General features: G+C 43.2%; 1 protein-coding gene across 1 annotated transcript; it reads right to left on the bottom strand.

Moving 5' to 3' along the window:
- Positions 1 to 1,953: 1,953 nt before the first annotated feature.
- On the bottom strand, positions 1,954 to 18,880 carry LOC121879284 (DNA polymerase epsilon subunit 4-like). Its single transcript, XM_042385879.1, has 3 exons — positions 18,764 to 18,880; positions 4,463 to 4,667; positions 1,954 to 3,178 (listed from the first exon to the last, which is right to left on the bottom strand). Exons 2-3 carry the CDS (start codon positions 4,634 to 4,636, stop codon positions 3,038 to 3,040), a joined length of 315 nt encoding a protein of 104 aa, XP_042241813.1. The 5' UTR covers positions 4,637 to 4,667; positions 18,764 to 18,880; the 3' UTR covers positions 1,954 to 3,037.
- Between the last annotated feature and the right edge of the window lie 1,131 nt (positions 18,881 to 20,011).

Genomic DNA, 20,011 nt, shown 5'->3' with positions numbered 1-20,011 from the left:
GTAACAGCTTTATGGAAAGCTACAGCTTCAGCCAGAGTTGAACCTGATGACTCCGTCATCTGAGTAAAAACTCGCACAACATCATTGGCTGTTCTCATGTTTTAGACTTTACCACCATTGGTGAGTAGAATTTTTGTTTTACATTTGTAAATATTATTTAAAATATATATGAACAGTAAGTAAGTAAGTGTTGCTTTCATATTCATATGCTGAGAATTGACGATATAATAATAATAATAATTAACGGTTTATTGAAAAGTTCTGAGTCTTAAGGCTGAAAAAATAAATATACATTGGACATAAATGACTTATTACATACAAAAGCCTTCTATTAGAGAAAGGTAAAGGACATACAGATTAATGTAGGTGTTGAAAAGCAAACTCGTAGTGTAGTAACTCCTCCCAGATGGTGTTAGGAGGAACTCACGTGGCCTCAGATCAGTGGTGAGGGGCCTCACGTAGTAGTAATTCTAGCAGATGGTGTTATGAGGGTTCAATGGTGTATATGTTTTCACATATAATGACTCATTGTCATAGGCGTTCCCAATTGTCTCGCTTTATTTCTTTACCATTAGTGGTTACCTACTTCTATTGTTCCATTTATTAACATTAAATAACATTACTTAAAACATACATATGTACAGGTATTCGTTTTTTTTTACATTAAGTTTACTACAGCTACAACCAGGGTCTTATTTTCTTCAGTTTCTTATGTAGAATCATCGTCACTCACGAAAACAATGCCGTCTTGCCTCTTGTGCGTTTTAATATTCATTGTGTTATTAATGAATTGCGTTGTTCATTTCACACATATAAACATTAATTCAATCAAATACATATTCAGTAATAAACAATAATGAATCTTTTGTACATACAGCTACTCCCAGACTTACGACCACTCGGACATACAACCGCCTCAGTCGTACCAAAATTTTGTCAAATTACGTATTTTCGAGTCCCAATGTCAGTGATTGCGCTGTGTACTGACACAATTTTCGTTTGTAATTCACTTTAAAATGGCTGGCAAGCTTAAAAGTGAGAGTTTTGTGGTGCTGAGAAGAAAAAGAGACCCATTTTAGATTTTCTATGTATTATTTGAGCACTTTCGACTTATGACCTGGATTTGGATGCCTAACCCCGTCCTAAGTCGGGGAGCAACTGTATTCTTAAAAAGATAAATGACGTGGTATCCTTAAATGCACAAGTATATGTTGGCATTCCCAATCCATCTCACTTTTTTTTCTTTACCATTAGTGGTTAGCTACTTCTATTGTTCCATTTATTAACATTAAATAACATTACTTAAAACATATACTGTATATTCATTTGTTTACGTTAATTTTACTAAGGCTACAACCAGGGTCTTATTTTCTTAATTTTCTCGTGTAGAACTATTGTCCCGGACTCCCGGCTGTAAACATTAACGAAAACAATGGCATCCCATCTCCTCTTGTGTGACCATTTATTGTATAAGGTGCATTCAGAAACATTATTTAAAGAATATAGTTTGCAATTTTCATAATTGTATTGTTTTGGGGGAAAAGAGGGTAAAAAGCCACACAAAAGATATGAAAAGGTCACACTTGGGAACGCATCTCATTATTATAGCTTTATTTTAATTGTAATTAATGATTTATGATAAGATGATTCACCTTACACTGCAATATTGGAGGACACATTACCGTCGTTATTTGAGGCTTTACTGTATAGCGAACATCGTTGGACCCTATCTCATGATATATCCCGACCCTACTGAAGTATCCTTAAGGCTCTTCAAAACTCCATCAATACTTAAGATTTTTGCTGTCATCTTAAGTAGTACCTCCTGCCTTCTCTCAGGATAACAGATTCTAAAAGCCTTCAAAATCTGCCATATGGACTGAAACATAACACACTCTCAGGGACTAAAGGATATATAAACACAAAACAAGACAGGATAATAAAATGACAAAATTCTAAAAAGTATATATTGAAAATTTATCTCTAAGACTGATCACAGATGGAAGTACACACACATACGACTTAGGCCTGGCACTTATGTTAACCCTATCGCTGCGTTTCCCGCACTTGCTATTTTATTCTGGCTACCACCACGATGATTTTATTCAGCTTAGGGTAACCTTCCACAGCCAAAGGGTTAAGCTTCCTGTTATTTGTATGATATAAATACAGTATACTACAATGGACAGTGTATATTTATGAATAAGTCTGCTGCAATAATTTACTTGTACTTTATACAATTAAGTACTGTATTTTGAAATCAACTACTGTACTGTATACCCAATGACATTATCTTGTTACCCAGAAGAGTAACCTCCCAGATGATCACCTAAGAGAGTGAGTGAAAAGTTGCTCAGATAACAATGAAGACAGCATGACTTTAAGGTCTCTAAGTAGAGATCTTGAACTGAGGTAGCAAGTGATACCAACTTTTGTAAGAACCAACTATAACTACCATAATCTACTTATTAACAGCCAAAAAATATAAATTATGTTAAAATGGTTTTCAAATAAGTTAAAATGGAAATGACTCTTATTGTGTAAATCTGAGGATGGCTGAAGATGAATAACAGCTTGGTGGTCAATAATGTGTTGAGTAACTACCTGAACATCACTTATTAATGACAAGACTAACATGTAGAACAGTAGTTATATGATCACTAATCCTTGGCAACACTATCATATTCAACATTACACAGTAACAAGTTGCAAGGATCAACACAAAGGTTCACACTACCTGGGTTCACAATGTCTGGTAAGTACAATATATAATGTAGAAAATATTATGTTGTGGCTAGTCTCTGGTATTAAAGACATCAGTGTGTTACGCCTTCATCTACAATTTTCTTTACAATAATAAATACTGTACCTGCATTGTCACCCCCCGACAGGCTGTGATGCCCTGAACAAAACACACCTTGTCCTCTTGAGAGCCAGTCCTGGTAAGGTTGTCGTGACCTCTTCACGAGCATGCAGGCCAGGGTATCACAGCTTAAGATTTACTGTCACATCTTGGAAGCTTTACATCCCAACACCTTCATTCCAAGGCACCCTCCAAGAATGCCAGGGCCTCGATGGCTTCAATGCTGTTATCAACGTCTCTTCTGGACACAGTTTTCTTGCGAGAATGAACAGTGTATTGGTAGGACTCCTGCACCAGACTCTCCACAAAAAGTTCCTGAAATACAAAAATTCATAGTAGTTTCATCATCTCCTGAAGCTGCTACGCTGACTTACTCACCTCACTCTTCAGGGAACATTATAAAGTACAGTATAGTCTCGATTCACGCGGCACCTTGCCAGACCGACAATTTTTATTTACACGGTTCATTCCACCATTTACGCGGGAAGCAGCGCAGGCAGGGTGCGCACAAGGTCGCCCAGTCAACAAAACATTACCGAGTTCTTCACCCGCCACCCACCACAGCCGGCCCAAGTCAGTGATAGTGAGGATATGGACTTTGAGGGGTTTGACAAAGAGGCCCTGCAAGCCTCTGTGGTGGATAGTGAAACAGGTGAGGGCCAATAATCTGCCCTCTGCCTCGGAACCAACCCCCCATCCCCGTGTGCCCAGCCATCTTTGCTACTAATGTAAGTGTTAAAAAACCTAATATTATTGACATTTCTCTTAATTATTTATTGTGTGTGCATACCATCATAAAATTAGGATGTTCTTTTTGCTACAATGTACAGTATTGTGTCGGAAAAAGTGTAGTTTGGGAGTCGGCCCAGTCTCTATTTCAATTAATTCCATATGTTCTGTTATTTCATTTACTCGTTTTACGCGGACCTCCACGGGTTCAATTGACCGCTTAAATGAAGACTATACTGTACATAAGTAAAATGCATTTTAGGTATTCCCAGGAATATTTTACAGGAACACACAGTGTTAAGGGGTGAACTTAGCCTCCGGCCCACCTGTCCGTCCACCCAGGCAGGATAGTTTCATGCAACGGTGGTAAACACTTCACACTGCCGGCCAACTGACTCTCTTATTGATGTTGTAGTTTGTGTAAATGTTAAAAACGGATATTTTAAAAATAAACTCTACTTAACACTTGTGGTTATGAAGAACAGACCTATAACTAAACCACACCTTCCTACCTACCTTACCTTACCTTACCTAACCTAACCTAACCTAACCTAACCTAACCTAACCTAACCTAACCTAACCTAACCTAACCTAACTTCCCCGGTATATTAAACAGAAAGAACTTACTTCAAGGGGCTCCTGTCATAAAGAAATAATTTACCACAGTTTCTATTAAATGCAAAAACTACTAATTCACGCAAAAATGAAGGTCAGAATTTAGTAAAAACTAATATAAAAAAAACTATTCACATTCCAAAACCTGATGACAGCCAATGGACGAATATTTACCGGAATAAAAGACAAAAATGGTAAAATATAGTTAAGGTGTACATGATAAAACAGATGTTACATCTTAGGGGTGAGACTCACGGTGGCCCGGGCGACGAGGTACACGGCGTCCTGGCTGGCCAAGTTCAGGTCTGGGTCACACTTCATGATCCTCTTGACCCTGGCCAAGGGTAACCTTAGTCCTGACCCTCTCTCCTCCTCCTCCACAGCTCCGTCTTCACCAACACCGTTATGACTCCACTCACCTCCCGCCATTAAGACAAAATGGCCGATGTTACTAATTAACCCGAAACAAAAAATTTGACCTATTATGTTTTTATATATATATATAGATATGCTGATAACCACAAGGAAAGAAGAAAACACGAAGTTCCCAAGTGCTTTCGTGTAATTCACATCTTCAGGGGTGAGTACAGACTAGAGAGAGAAATACAAATCAAGGTGTATATATACAGAGGAGGGTGAGACCAGGTCCACCATGGTGGACCTGAATCTCCCCTTTCACCTTGCACCTACAATGATTTACTTGCATATATATATATATATATATATTATATAATCTGACGTTTATAAAAAGAATATTAATTTATAGTCTTTAGGCGTTTTATTTATTAAGTTATTTCTTGTATTTTTGGTTTTGTTCTTTGAAAAATTAATAGGTACTTGATTGTGTTCGTGGTAAGGCTTAACATTAACCAAACACTGGCTGCTGGTTGGGGTTAAATACGGCTCAGGTAATATTGTAAACAGGTAATATTGTAAACTAAATTTTATATAAATATTAACCTTACTTTTGCCAAAAATATTAAGATATTACAATAATATTATACTTAAATTATTTTTTATTATATTTATTATAATTTATGAGCTATTTTATATTGATATATATTTTATGGCTTTATGTAATATGGAGCTTAAAAGAATTTCTTTCCAAGGATAATTGTTCATATTTTTTAATATAATGTACAATATATTTATTTTGATGCTATTTTAACCAAATAGAGTAAAAGTTATAATTATAAAAGTCCAAGGTAGCCGTTATCGACCTTACGCATACTGTTGCAGCATACAACATGATATAACAACGAGCTCTGGATTATTTTCTATTATTTACTTTCATTTTTACTTTTATGGTCTTTGTCACTGATCGACTCGTGAGCCGCTTGGACGGTCGGTCACGTCTCTGTTATACACTGTTTGTTGACAAGTACTGGGCATGAACTGAAATTGTCTGTACCTATCGACAATATTTACCTAGATGTTGCCAAGGATTTCGACAGTGTACCCCACGAGAGGCTGAAAATCAAACTGGAAGGGTACGGAATTCGGGGAAATGTCCTAGCGTGGATAGAAGACTTTCTACATGACCGCAAGCAGTTTGTGGTGATTAATGGTACGAAATCGTCATCCGTACCTGTCACAAGTGGGGTACCACAGGGCAGTGTATTGGGCCCGCTGTTGTTTGTTTGTTTCATAAATGACATGCCTGACGTTGTACACTCCTCCATACAAATGTTTGCCGATGACGCCAAGTTATTTCGGGAAATTAAGAACCAAGCGGACTGTGAAGAGCTGCAGAAAGACCTCTGTGGGCTCCAGGAATGGCCGAAGAAATGGCTGCTGAGATTCAATGTCACGAAGTGTAAGAGGATGCACCTGGGGCATTACCAGCAGTCAGGAGGCGTATATATGTCCCAACAGGATGAAAACTGCACCTAGTTGAGACTGTGTGAGAAGGACCTAGGTGTGTATGTTGACGTGAGCTGGGATTTCTCTGTTGCATTTGTGAGAGAAGATGAAATGGGCAAATAAATTATTGGGTCTTATAAGAAGGTCGTTCAGATATCTAGACGGTCCGACCCTCCTTGATCTTCAGGGTAAGTGCTTCCCCCATCTGGAGTACATGCCCCATCTGGTCCCCGAGATACTAAAGGGACTGTCAGTTGGTTGAAAATGTTCAAAGGAGGGCCACCAGACTGGTGCCTGCACTTCGGCACCTCAGCTACCCTGAGAGATTGGAGCGCCTGAACTTGCCTAGCTTATACTACAAACGGGCAAAGGGGGGACCTAGTTGAGGTGTATAAGCATCTCAAGGGGCACTACTCAGTTGAGTGTCCTTACTTGGAGCTGGCGGATGCTCGCCCCACAAGGGGTCACAGCTCAAGATTGAAGAAGCCACAAGTCCAGAAAACCGTGAGGGCAAACTTTTTCGGAGTGAGGGTTGTTAACTCTTGGAACAATCTACCAGAGAGTGTTGTGAGGCAACTCCACGATGGCATGAACGGCAGTGTCCTGCACAATGGCACCCTGTCTGAGTTCTTCTCCATCCAAACAGGGGTTAAACAAGGGTGAGTACTGGCACCAATTATCTTTTCCATCTTCTTGGCTGCCTTCCTTACTCGTGTCAGTGCCAATTTAGCCGGCGGGGTGGACATCGAGTACCGGGTGAAGGGGGGTCTTTTCAACATAAGACGACTCCAGGCAAGAACAAAAGGCCTTTTCCAGGTATCTCGGCTCCCACTTGTCCACCACCGCAGACATCGATGAAGAGATTCAGCACCGGATCAGATTTGCATCTCAAGCCTTTGGCGGACTCCTAAACCGTGTCTTCAACTGTAGGGAGCTGAAATTATCTACAAAGCTGCATGTATATCTAGCAGTGGTCCTCCCCACCCTGCTATATGGCAGCGAGACATAGGAAGCACCTCAAGGCACTTGAAAACTTTCACCAACGTAATCTACGTTCCATCCTCTGAGTTCGCTGGGAAGGCAAGGGAACAAATGCCAGTATTCTTGCTGACACCAACTGTAGGAGCAGCGAGGCGACCATTATCCATGAACAACTACTCTGGACTGGCCCTGTTAACCGCATGGACAACAGTAGACTGCCAAAGCAGCTACTTTACAGTAAACGTAACGCTGGCGGGCAATTAAAAAATTATAAGGATAGTCTTAAGACAAACCTGAAAAAGTGCCAAATCGACCCCCTCACCTGGGAGTCGATTACTGTACATCGTAACGCTTGGAGGAGCACCACACGAGAAGGTGTCAATACTTTCGAGTTAGCCCGACTGCAGACAAGCGCCAACGCCGGAAAGACGCTGCCACCGCCCCTCCCGCACTAGATGCAGCCCTCCACATGTGCAACGAATGTGGACGACTCTGCCGGTCCCGTATCGGTCTCTTTAGTCACCTCAAAACTCACCAACCTAGGTGTACATCCTTAACACCTCATATCATTGTATCATAGCTGGATGATCGTCATACTCGATTCCGAGTGACAGTAAAGTAGTAGTAGTAGTAGTGTGTGTGTGTGTGTGTGTGTGTGTGTGTGTGTGTGTGTGTGTGTGTGTGTGTGTGTGTGTGTGTGTGTGTGTGAATGCATATGTGCATGTGTGAATGCACGTGTGTGTGTGTGTTCTCTCCCTTCACAGCTGCGTCTCTTAACACTTGTGTATTTCAACACCTGCGTCCTCCACCTCTCTCTCTCTCTCTCTCTCTCTCTCTCTCTCTCTCTGTCGTGTTAGTATAAAATATATAAATTTGTGGACAAAAACAAGACAAAAAAAAGCCCTATAATTGAATACTGTTTTCATACCCTTTCATCGAGTAAAATTTTGTATAAATAAATTTAGCAAATTACCTGAATCACCTAAAGATTAACCACCCTGACCCTACCTCATTCCCCACATAGTGTTAGGGGGCTTAATCTATAGGTGAAATAATATCTTATACATTCCATAAAAACTAGGTGGCTAAATAGAGGCCCGTGAGTGGCTTATTCCTCAACCAATGAGAGAAGGTTGACAGAGTAACATGGCTCATTAGATATATGTTAATATAATTTGTATTTTCCTTCAGACATAAATGATTGCTTTTTCCCGTCTCGTTCACAGTGTTAGTTTGACTATGAGTCGTCATGTATCTAACAACAAACTTTGTAAGGACTTGGGATATGAACCATCAGGCACTAGAGGGAGTGAACATAATTTTATGGTACCTGGTGTCCACAATCAAGTGAAAAACACTTTATTCTTTACTGCTATAACAGCCTGGAACAAGTTACCAGACCACATCAAAACCAGTTATGGTATTAAGCAATTCAAAGCTAAAACAAAGAAATACATAAAAGATGAAGATACAGCAAGAGAAGAAAGTGGGTTTTATTAAACGATAGAAGGTAGTACCGGGGTGGTGATCCAGCAGCCTAACCCGGCCCAAGCAACGGCCTGACTGGAATGAACCATCATATGGCGTTGTCAGCTCTCATTGTTAGAATGGTTTACCAGTATTTGTATATTTGCACTGACTAGGAACTGTACATAGGAAGGTGTATACCAGTACTGTTTGTACACAGTGTACCAGCATCGTCCATATGCATGCTGAAATATATACAGAAATTATCTATCTATCTGTGTATCTATCTACTGGGCATGTACTGGCTCTCCGTAACACTGTTGGAAAGTATTGGGCATGTACTGGCTCTCTGTAACACTGTTGGTAAGTATTGGGAATGTACTGGTTCTCTGTAACACTGTTGGTAAGTATTGGGCATGTACTGGCTCTCTGTAACACTGTTGGTAAGTATTGGGCATGTACTGGCTCTCTGTAACACTGTTGGTAAGTACTGGGCATGTACTGGCTCTCTGTAACACTGTTGGAAAGTATTGGGCATGTACTGGCTCTCTGTAACACTGTTGGTAAGTATTGGGAATGTACTGGTTCTCTGTAACACTGTTGGTAAGTACTGGGCATGTACTGGCTCTCTGTAACACTGTTGGTAAGTATTGGGCATGTACTGGCTCTCTGTAACACTGTTGGTATGTACTGGGCATGTACTGGCCTCTGTAACACTGTTGTAAATTGGCATACTGGCTCGTAACACTGTTGGTAAGTACTGGGCATGTACTGCCTCTGTAACACTGTTGGTAAGTATTGGGCATGTACTGGCTCTCTGTAACACTGTGAAGATGATATCAAATGTACTGCTCTCTGTAACACTGTTGGTAAGTATTGGGCATGTACTGGCTCTCTATTACACACTATTGGTAAGTACTGGTGTACTGGCCTCTGTAATACTGTTGGTAAGTATTGGGCATGTACTGCTCTCTGTAATACTGTTGGTAAGTATTGGCATGTACTGGCTCTCTGTAACACTGTTGGTAAGTACTGGGCATGTACTGGCTCTTCTGTAACACTGTTGGTAAGTATTGGGCATGTACTGGCTCTCTGTTAGACACTATTGGTAAGTACTGGACATGTACTGGCTCTCAGTAACACTGTTGTAAGTATTGGGCATGTACTGGCTCTCTGTAACACTGTTGGTAAGTATTGGGCATGTACTGGCTCTCTGTAACACTGTTGGTAAGTATTGCATGTACTGGCTCTCTGTTAGACACTATTGGTAAGTACTGGGCATGTACTGGCTCTCTGTAACACTGTTGGTAAGTATTGGGCATGTACTGGCTCTCTGTAACACTGTTGGTAAGTACTGGGCATGTACTGGCTCTCTGTAACACTGTTGGTAAGTATTGGGCATGTACTGGCTCTCTGTAACACTGTTGGTAAGTACTGGGCATGTACTGGCTCTGTAACACTGTTGGTAGTATTGGGCATGTACTGGCTCTCTGTAACACTGTTGGTAAGTACTGGGCATGTACTGGCTCTGTTAGACACTATTGGTAAGTACTGGGCATGTACTGCCTCTGTAACACTGTTGGTAAGTATTGGGCATGTACTGGCTCTCTGTAACACTGTTGGTAAGTACTGGGCATGTACTGGTTCTCTGTAACACTGTTGGTAAGTATTGGGCATGTACCGCCTCTGTAACACTGTTGGTAAGTACTGGGCATGTACTGGCTCTCTGTTAGCACTATTGGTAAGTACTGGGCATGTACTGGCTCTCTGTAACACTGTTGGTAAGTATTGGGCATGTACTGGCTCTCTGTAACACTGTTGGTAAGTATTGGGCATGTACTGGCTCTCTGTAACACTGCTGGTAAGTACTGGGCATGTACTGGCTCTCTTAACACTGTTGGTAAGTATTGGGCATGTACTGGCTCTCTGTAACACTGCTGGTAAGTACTGGGCATGTACTGGCTCTCCGTAACACTGTTGGAAAGTATTGGGCATGTACTGGCTCTCTGTAACACTGTTGGTAAGTATTGGGAATGTACTGGTTCTCTGTAACACTGTTGGTAAGTATTGGGCATGTACTGGCTCTCTGTAACACTGTTGGTAAGTATACTGGGCATGTACTGGCTCTCTGGTAAGTATTGGGCATGTACTGGCTTGGTAAGTACTGAACATGTACTGGCTCTCTGTTACACACTATTGGAAAGTATTGGGCATGTACTGGCTCTCTGTAACACTGTTGGTAAGTACTGGGCATGTACTGGCTCTCTGTAACACTGTTGGTAAGTATTGGGCATGTACTGGCTCTCTGTTACACTCTATTGGTAAGTACTGGGCATGTACTGGCTCCTGAATGTATCTGAACCTGCGCCAGAGTTGGTCAAGTCTGATCTTGAAAGAGCTTGCGGTCTCAGCCTTTCTTCTTGTTCATAACCTAACTTTTCTTGTTCATAATCTTACTTTTCTTGTTCATAACCTAACTTTTCTTGTTTATAACCTTACTTTTTTTGTTTAGTTGCGGTTAAACTGGCTTTGGCAGAGTCCCTAGATGTTTGTGTTTACAGAGTCCGTTGATGTTTGTGTTTACAGAGTCCGTTGATGTTTGTGTTCACAGAGTCCGTTGATCTTTGTGTTTACAGAGTCCGTTAATGTTTGTGTTTACAGAGTCCGTTGATCTTTGTGTTTACAGAGTCCGTTAATGTTTGTGTTTACAGAGTCCGTTGATGTTTGTGTTTACAGAGTCCCTTGATGTTTGTGTTTACAGAGTCCGTTGATGTTTGTGTTTACAGAGTCCGTTGATGTTTGTGTTTACAGAGTCCGTTGATGTTTGTGTTTACAGAGTCCGTTGATGTTTGTGAGTCCCTTGATGTTTGTGTTTACAGAGTCCGTTGATGTTTGTGTTTACAGAGTCCCTTGATGTTTGTGTTTACAGAGTCCCTTGATGTTTGTGTTTACAGAGTCCCTTGATGTTTGTGTTTACAGAGTCCCTTGATGTTTGTGTTTACAGAGTCCCTTGATGTTTGTGTTTACAGAGTCCCTTGATGTTTGTGTTTACAGAGTCCCTTGATGTTTGTGTTTACAGAGTCCCTTGATGTTTGTGTTTACAGAGTCAGTTGATGTTTGTGTTTACAGAGTCCCTTGATGTTTGTGTTTACAGAGTCCCTTGATGTTTGTGTTTACAGAGTCCCTTGATGTTTGTGTTTACAGAGTCCGTTGATGTTTGTGTTTACAGAGTCCCTTGATGTTTGTGTTTACAGAGTCCCTTGATGTTTGTGTTTACAGAGTCCCTTGATGTTTGTGTTTACAGAGTCCCTTGATGTTTGTGTTTACAGAGTCTGTTGATGTTTGTGTTTACAGAGTCCGTTGATGTTTGTGTTTACAGAGTCCGATGTTTGTGTTTACAGAGTCCGTTGATGTTTGTGTTTACAGAGTCCGTTGATGTTTGTGTTTACAGAGTCCCTTGATGTTTGTGTTTACAGAGTCCCTTGATGTTTGTGTTTACAGAGTCCCTTGATGTTTGTGTTTACAGAGTCCCTTGATGTTTGTGTTTACAGAGTCTGTTGATGTTTGTGTTTACAGAGTCCTTGATGTTTGTGTTTACAGAGTCCTTGATGTTTGTGTTTACAGAGTCCGTTGATGTTTGTGTTTACAGAGTCCATTGATGTTTGTGTTTACAGAGTCCCTTGATGTTTGTGTTTACAGAGTCCCTTGATGTTTGTGTTTACAGAGTCCCTTGATGTTTGTGTTTACAGAGTCCGTTGATGTTTGTGTTTACAGAGTCCCTTGATGTTTGTGTTTACAGAGTCCGTTAATGTTTGTGTTTACAGAAAATAATCATTTGTAATTATTTAATTTCACTCTGAGATAATCTCCACTCATGAGCTCTGTCTATCAATTATTTCTCCATGTTATTTCTCAAGTAATTTTTCTACTCTCATCTTCAATGGCGTATTATTAACCTTATTTCATATATAATGTTTCTTATATATCTGCATCACTATATAGTTTTCCCACGACATGTTGATTCAGACTTTAGTGATGGGGAATTTTGGTGGAGAGGGAGAGTGAGGGAGAAGTGGGAGTGTTGGAGAGAGACATGGTGGAGAGAAGGAATGTATGCGTAGGTGTATAAAGCAGGTTGGCTTCTCACCATTTTGTTACAATCGTTCATTACTAATCTCTGGTGACACTACAGACCGGAAACATTATATGGGTGAATTACTCATAGTTATAAAGACACACATATAAAAAAAAAACCTCTAAGATTCACAAGTTTCTCTTCATCAATGGGACGAAAAATTGTATAGAGACTGTCTGTTTGGCTGGTTGGCTGAGTGGATGCCTCATTGATCTGGAAACAAACATTAGAATCTTCTCCATATGTGTATAGGTAATGATAATAATAATGATATTGAAACAGTTTATTTAGTCAGAAGAACACAGATACAGAGTGGACATGAACAATAATACTGACATGGCTGAGCTAGGTAGAACATTAAGCTCTCAAGGAATTATTATATGACATTTACTATCAACTGGATTATAATATATTACATGGTGTTGGTAAATGCTTATTAGAATGTCACTATGCACGGTCTTCACATTCTGAGTCCCTATTGGATAATTGTAGACAGTACTCGACTTGTGATTGGTCATTGGTTACTCCGTCACTCTAAGGTCAAAGTTCTAATATATTGTAAATATTTACACACACACACACACACACACACACACACACACACACACACACAGACATATACACACACACACACTGACTCAGTGGAAGAATTTGAAGTAGCAAGACGTCTGGACAAACTGAGGATAAAGCGCTCCACCACCCCCATTGACTTACCAATGAAACTCTACAAGGAGTTCTCCCGGAACTAGCTAAACCCCTCTGCTCCATCATCAATGCTTCCCTCAGCCAAGGAAGATGCCCAGCTGACTGGAAGACTTCATATGTGTCACCAGTGCCCAAGTCAACCAGCTCACAATCTTTAAATGAGCTACGTCCCATTGCCACCACCCCAATACCCAGCTTAATCTGTGAAAGTTTCGTTTTTGACTGGGCCTGTGCTGATACTGCAGGCGCCATAGATCCTCAGCAAATTGGCAATATGAAAACTTCCTCCACCACTCACTGTCTTGTCAGCTTTCTCGACTACATATACCGCCATCTGGAAAAACGAAAGACGTCTGTGGCTGTCGCCTTCATTGATTCACCAAGGCCTTTGACCTAGTCGACCACAATTTAACCACCAACAAAGCTATCGACATCGAGTTTCGGAGAAGTATTAAACCATGGCTTACAGACTTCCTTAGTGACTGACGCCAAGCCTTACGCTTCCGAGGGACTGTCTCTACTTTACAGTCACTCACCTGTGGCGTCCCCCAAGGCACCAAAATAGGACCGCTCTGCTTCCTCATGTTTATCTAAGACGCCCTAAAAGACACCTCTGCTCTCTGGAAATATGTCGACTCCTCCTCCATTGGGATGAGTGTGAACAACTCGGCTCCCGACTACACCGCCCTCCAGAATATATTGAACAGTCTCCAGAAATGTGCCACCAAATATCACATCACCGTCAACCATACCACGACCATGGCTATGCACATCAACCTCTCCTCTGACCTTGTCCCCCAACACCCTCCAGGTTGTGGACTCCACCATGTACCTCGGCGTCTCTATTGATAAGAAACTAAATTGTAAAACACGTCAGTACAATTGTCAAATCCTCCAGTTTTCGTCTCCACCTCCTCCTCTGCCGCCTCAAGTCCCTCGGAGTTCCCGAGCCCGAGTTCCTCAGTGCTTGTTCAATATTCATACTTCCCAAGCTCACCTATGCTTCCCCTACCTAGTCTTCCTCCCTAAATGTCAAATAACGAAAACACCCAGAAAATGCGCAGAAGATGATGTGCAAGATTATATTTCTCCTCCTCCTACTCCACATATCAAGAAGTGCTCAACTCACTGACCCTCTCGTCTCTTTCTGATCATCACCACGACCTCCTCTACAAATTTGGTGAAAAGCTTCTGCACCATCAACGGCACCAGCTCCTGCTTCCACCCGAGATCCCTCGTCCGCAAATTGCTGTTCGACACCACAGCAAAACCCAATATAATATAGATTTACAAGCCTAATTAACTTAGACAGAATAAACAGTTAACCGGCTATTATACAGCCCTTACGAGCACGTACTGATCGCTATAAGAACAGCCCAGTCCCAACCATTATAAAAATTATCAACAACTCATAATCAACCAGTGTATTCACTCCCAGCCAATCTTACCTTTTTACACTGTCACTATGTTGAAATGCCCTGTAGTACAACCTTCTCCCCACTTAGTTATTATATATCATATTTGTATCAATTAGGTTCTAGTGGTCAAGTATCCATGGTTCTAGTAGTCAAGTATCCATGGTTCTAGTGGTCAAGTATCCATGGTTCTAGTGGTCAAGTATCCATGGTTCTAGTGGTCAAGTATCCATGGTTCTAGTGGTCAAGTATCCATGGTTCTAGTAGTCAAGTATCCATGGTTCTAGTAGTCAAGTATCCATGGTTCTAGTAGTCAAGTATCCATGGTTCTAGTAGTCAAGTATCCATGGTTCTAGTAGTCAAGTATCCATGGTTCTAGTAGTCAAGTATCCATGGTTCTAGTAGTCAAGTAACCATGGTTCTAGTAGTCAGGTATCCATGGTTCTAGTGGTCAAGTATCCATGGTTCTAGTAGTCAAGTATCCATGGTTCTAGTGGTCAAGTATCCATGGTTTTAGTGGTCAAGTATCCTTGGTTCTAGTAGTCAAGAATCCATGGTTCTAGTGGTCAAGTATCCATGGTTCTAGTAGTCAAGTATCCATGGTTCTAGTAGTCAAGTATCCATGGTTCTAGTAGTCAAGTATCCATGGTTCTAGTGGACGTTTATCCATGGTTAAGAATTGTGAACCGGTACAACGAGCACAGTCAATTACCCTGCCCATTATAACGGTCACAACTCATAACGACAGAACAGAAATGGGCGGCTCATCGTGGTAAACTTCGTGGGCTGAAAATGGGTGGGGTGAGGTTATGGGTGTGGGTGGGTTAGGTTATGGGGTGTGTGGGTGTAAGTATGGGTATAGGGTAGAATGAAGGAATGAGAGAGAGAGAGAGAGAGAGTGTGTGTGTGTGTGTGAAAAAGGGAGGAAGAGTAGAAGGAAAGGGAGACGAGACCAGCAGGTGTTGGTATCGATCTAATACACAGGTGTGGCATTAGGCAGGTGTAAGGGGAGGGAGGGCGGAGAACCTCACGTGATGGAGGTAGTATCGTGGAGGGGAGGAAGGGGGTAACAAGTGTGCAGTGTGGAGGTGGGTGATGGAGGAGGTGGGTGATGGAGGAGGTGGGTGATGGAGGAGGTGGGTGCTGGAGGAGGTGGGTGATGGAGGAGGTGGGTGATGGAGGAGGTGGGTGATGGAGGAGGTGGGTGATGGAGGAGGTGGGTGATGGAGGAGGAGGGTGATGGAGGAGGAGGGTGATGGGGGAGGGAGGTTACTTCACCATCATAATCACCACCATCTCCATCATTAACATCTGAGAGTACTATGTTAATGATGATATAATGATATAATGATGTAATTACCAGGTGACGACGACCACTCAAAAGTTATATTGCAACAACATCAATGATAATAATAATAATGATGATAATAATAATAATAATAATAATAATAATACAATTACTACTGCTACTGCTATCACTATTATTGCTACACCTACTACCGCTACCACTATTACTACTACTACTACCACCACTACTTTCTACTACAGCTACTACTATTACTAAAATTACTACTTCTACTACTTTTACTACTAATACTAATATTCAAGTGTGTAAATCGTAAAGCAAATAAATACAGTATATATTACTCAAGTTAAAGTAAAAGTACTTTTCCAAAAACTTACTCAAGTATATGTGAAAGTACTTACCCCAAATTGTACTTACATAAAAGTAGTAAAGTATATATGAAATTAAGTACTCAAGTAAAAAAGAAAAATATTCACTAAGGTAAAGTTCTCTCAAGCTCTCGTCCATGAAGATTTATCAGCTATAAAAATTATCAGTGAACAGCCGTTAAGGAAGATTTGTCTTAGTAATCTGAAACACATGTCTAGCAAAAATTGATGGCTGTGTACAGTCTGGTGTTCACATATATATTGAGGATTTAAACTCGGCAAGTAATTTAGCACGATTACAGTAATGAAAATTTAAATCTTACTGCCCTTCTAGAACATATTTTGTCTAAAGCAATTTAGATTGAGGATTATAAAAACAAAAACATTATCCACAAGCCGCTGAGCACCAAAAAACTGTAGCGGAATGAACTTTTTCACAAAATTTGGTGAAAAAAATGTTGAATCGGCAAAACTGCACGTTAGTACTGTGTTATCTTGAACATCGTGCAGGGAGAAGGTTGTCTCGTTGTGACTGGCTGCTCACTGCGTGGTACGCCGTCACATCACTGAGTTACGACTGACCAGCTGCCACCACACAACTTCGAATTATAAAATTGTAACGAAATGCAATATATTAAATGACAAATTAGTGAAGCAAAAAATACGAGTAACTCTCCTAAATTCTACTAAAGTAAACGTAAAAAGTGGATAAAAAAATACTACTTAAGTACAATACTTAGTAAAGTACTTCGTTGCCTTCCCATCACTACTGCTACTACTACTACTACTACTACTACTACTACTATATCTATCATGAGAGTGTACATCTATCATCACTGGGTCGTGTACACCACCATCACAGGGGGCCGTGTACACCACCATCACAGGGGGTCGTGTACACCACCATCTGAGGGCCGTGTACACCACACTATCACAGGGTCGTGTGCACCATCATCTGAGGGGCAATGTACACCACCATCGGGGGCCGTGTACACCACCATCACAGGGTCGTGTACACCACCATCACAGGGGGTCGTGCACACCACCATCACAGGGGCCGTACACCACCATCACAGGGGCCGTACACCACCATCACAGGGGGCCGTGTACACCACTCATCACAGGGGTCGTACACCATCATCACAGGGGCTGTACACCACCATCACAGGGGCCGTGCACCATCACAGGGGCTGTGTACACCACCATCACAGGGGGTCGCACACACCATCACAGGGGCCGTGTACACCACTATCACAGGGGTCGTGTACACCACCATCACAGGGGGCCGTGTACACCACCATCACAGGGGCCGTGTACACCACCATCACAGGGGTCGTACACCACCATCACAGGGGGTCGTACACCACCACCAGGGGGCCGCACACCACCATCACGGGGGCCGTACACCACCATCACAGGGGCCGCACCACTATCACAGGGTCGTACACCATCATCACAGGGGCCGTACACCACCATCACAGGGGGCCGTGTGCACCATCACAGGGGCCAGGCACCATCAGGGGGCGTGTACACCATCACAGGGGCTGTACACCATCACAGGGGCTGTACACCATCACAGGGGTCTGCACCATCACAGGAGCCGTACACCATCACAGGGGGGCGTGTACACTCATCACAGGGGCTGTGTGTACCATCACAGGGGCCGTGTACACCATCACAGGGGGGCGTGTACACCATCACACAGGGGCCGTGTACACCATCACAGGGGGCCGTGTACACCATCACAGGGGCCGTGTGTGCACCATCACAGGAAACTGTGTACACCATCACAGGGGGACGTGTGCACCATCACAGGGGGCCGTGTGCACCATCACAGGGGGCCGTGTACACTATCACAGGGGGGCCGTGTACACTATCACAGGGGGGCGTGTACACCATCATGGGGGGCGTGTACACCATCACAGGGGGCCGTGTACACACCATCACAGGGGGCCGTGTACACCATCTCAGGGGGGGCGTGTACACCATCACAGGGGGCCGTGTACACCAACTATATGAATGGGAATAATTATGACGTCAAAGGTTTCATCGGAAATGACGTGTCAACAGCAACAATGGCGGCCTGGTGACGTCAAATGTTTGGGGATTACTGATATAAAATGAACGTCTATTGGGACGAAGAATGAAAGGGGGAGGGGGGATTCTGTAGAGATGGTGAGCCAATAGAGGAGACATTTTAACAGTGACTCTCTGGTTAGGAAGCTGTGATAAGATGGCGAGTAACTTAAACTGTGATTAGAGAGACAGGAGGGAGTGATGGTGGCGGGGAACAGGTCCACACTCACCTGTACTTACCTGATGCTGTGACGTGTCAACAATGGCGTGGAGGAGGATATGCTGGGTGACACAATGGGTGGCTGGGTGAGCACTGTCCTCAGTGTACCGGTGCCTCAGGTTATAACCCCCAGACTGGCCACCCCTCTCTCTCACCTGTCCTGGGCCGCTGTCCCCTCCCACATCTGCCTCCCCCCTCACTTACACTTGCTCCGCCCCCTCCCATCCCCGTCCCACACACCTGTTGCCTCTTATCAATATACTATCTCAACTACTAACAGAGAGAGAGAGAGAGAGAGAGAGAGAGAGAGAGAGAGAGAGAGAGAGAGAGAGAGAGAGAGAGAGGAGGGGATATGATCACAGCCGTGTGGTGGAACAGCTGTACTAGGTGTGTGAGAGAGAAAGATAAGCTCACTGTCGCTTTACGAGTAACCTTCCGCTCACCCCCTCCCCCACCCCTCCCGCTGGCTGATGAAACAAAATGGCGATTGATGTGGGCGCGAGTTGATGAGGGCGCGAGTTGATGAGGGCGCGAGTTGGTGAGGGCGCGAGTTGATGAGGGCGCGAGTTGATGAGGGCGCGAGTTGGTGAGGGCGGACGTTTTACAGGTAAGCGACAGTTAAACCTCCCTATTGGGGTTATGACCAGCACGGCTGACACAGGAGAGAGTATTAACATGAGTACTCTCTATAGTGTACCAAGCCCCGTCAACACACACACGGCAGAAGTAAAGAAGGTGGAAAAGAGCAGAAAATGGCTGAAACAGGGGAGGGTGGGGAGGGAGGGAGGGAGGAGGAGATGAGGTGTGAGGGAGGAGGGGTGAGGAGTATAAAGGGAGGGAGGGTGTGTGAGGGAGGAGGGGTGAGGGAGGGAGGGAGAGATGAGGTGTGTAGGGAGGAGAGGTGAGGTATATGAGGGAGGGAGATTGTGTGAGGGAGGGAGGGAGGGGTGAGGGAGATGAGGTGTGTGAGGGAGGGAGGTGAGGTATATGAGGGGAGGGAGGGAGGGAGAGAGATGAGAGGTGTGAGGGAGAGAGAGATGAGGTGTGTGAGGGAGGGAGAGGTGAAGGTGTGGCGAGGGAGGGGAGAGGTGAGGTGTGTGAGGGAGGGAGAGGTGAGGAGGGAGGGGGGGGAGGTGGGGGGGGAGGGGAGGGAGGGGAGGGGGGAGGGGAGGGAGGGGAGGGGGGAGGGGAGGGAGGGGAGGGAGGGGAGGGAGGGGAGAGATGAGGGGGTAGGGGAGGGAGAGGGAGGGGAGTAAGGGAGGGAGGAG

This window comes from Homarus americanus, unplaced genomic scaffold, assembly GCF_018991925.1.
Source record: "Homarus americanus isolate GMGI-L3 unplaced genomic scaffold, GMGI_Hamer_2.0 scaffold16894, whole genome shotgun sequence".
Taxonomy (NCBI): domain Eukaryota; kingdom Metazoa; phylum Arthropoda; class Malacostraca; order Decapoda; family Nephropidae; genus Homarus; species Homarus americanus.
The sequence above is the reverse complement of the archived record's forward strand: the minus strand, read 5'-3'. Positions and strand labels throughout refer to the sequence as shown.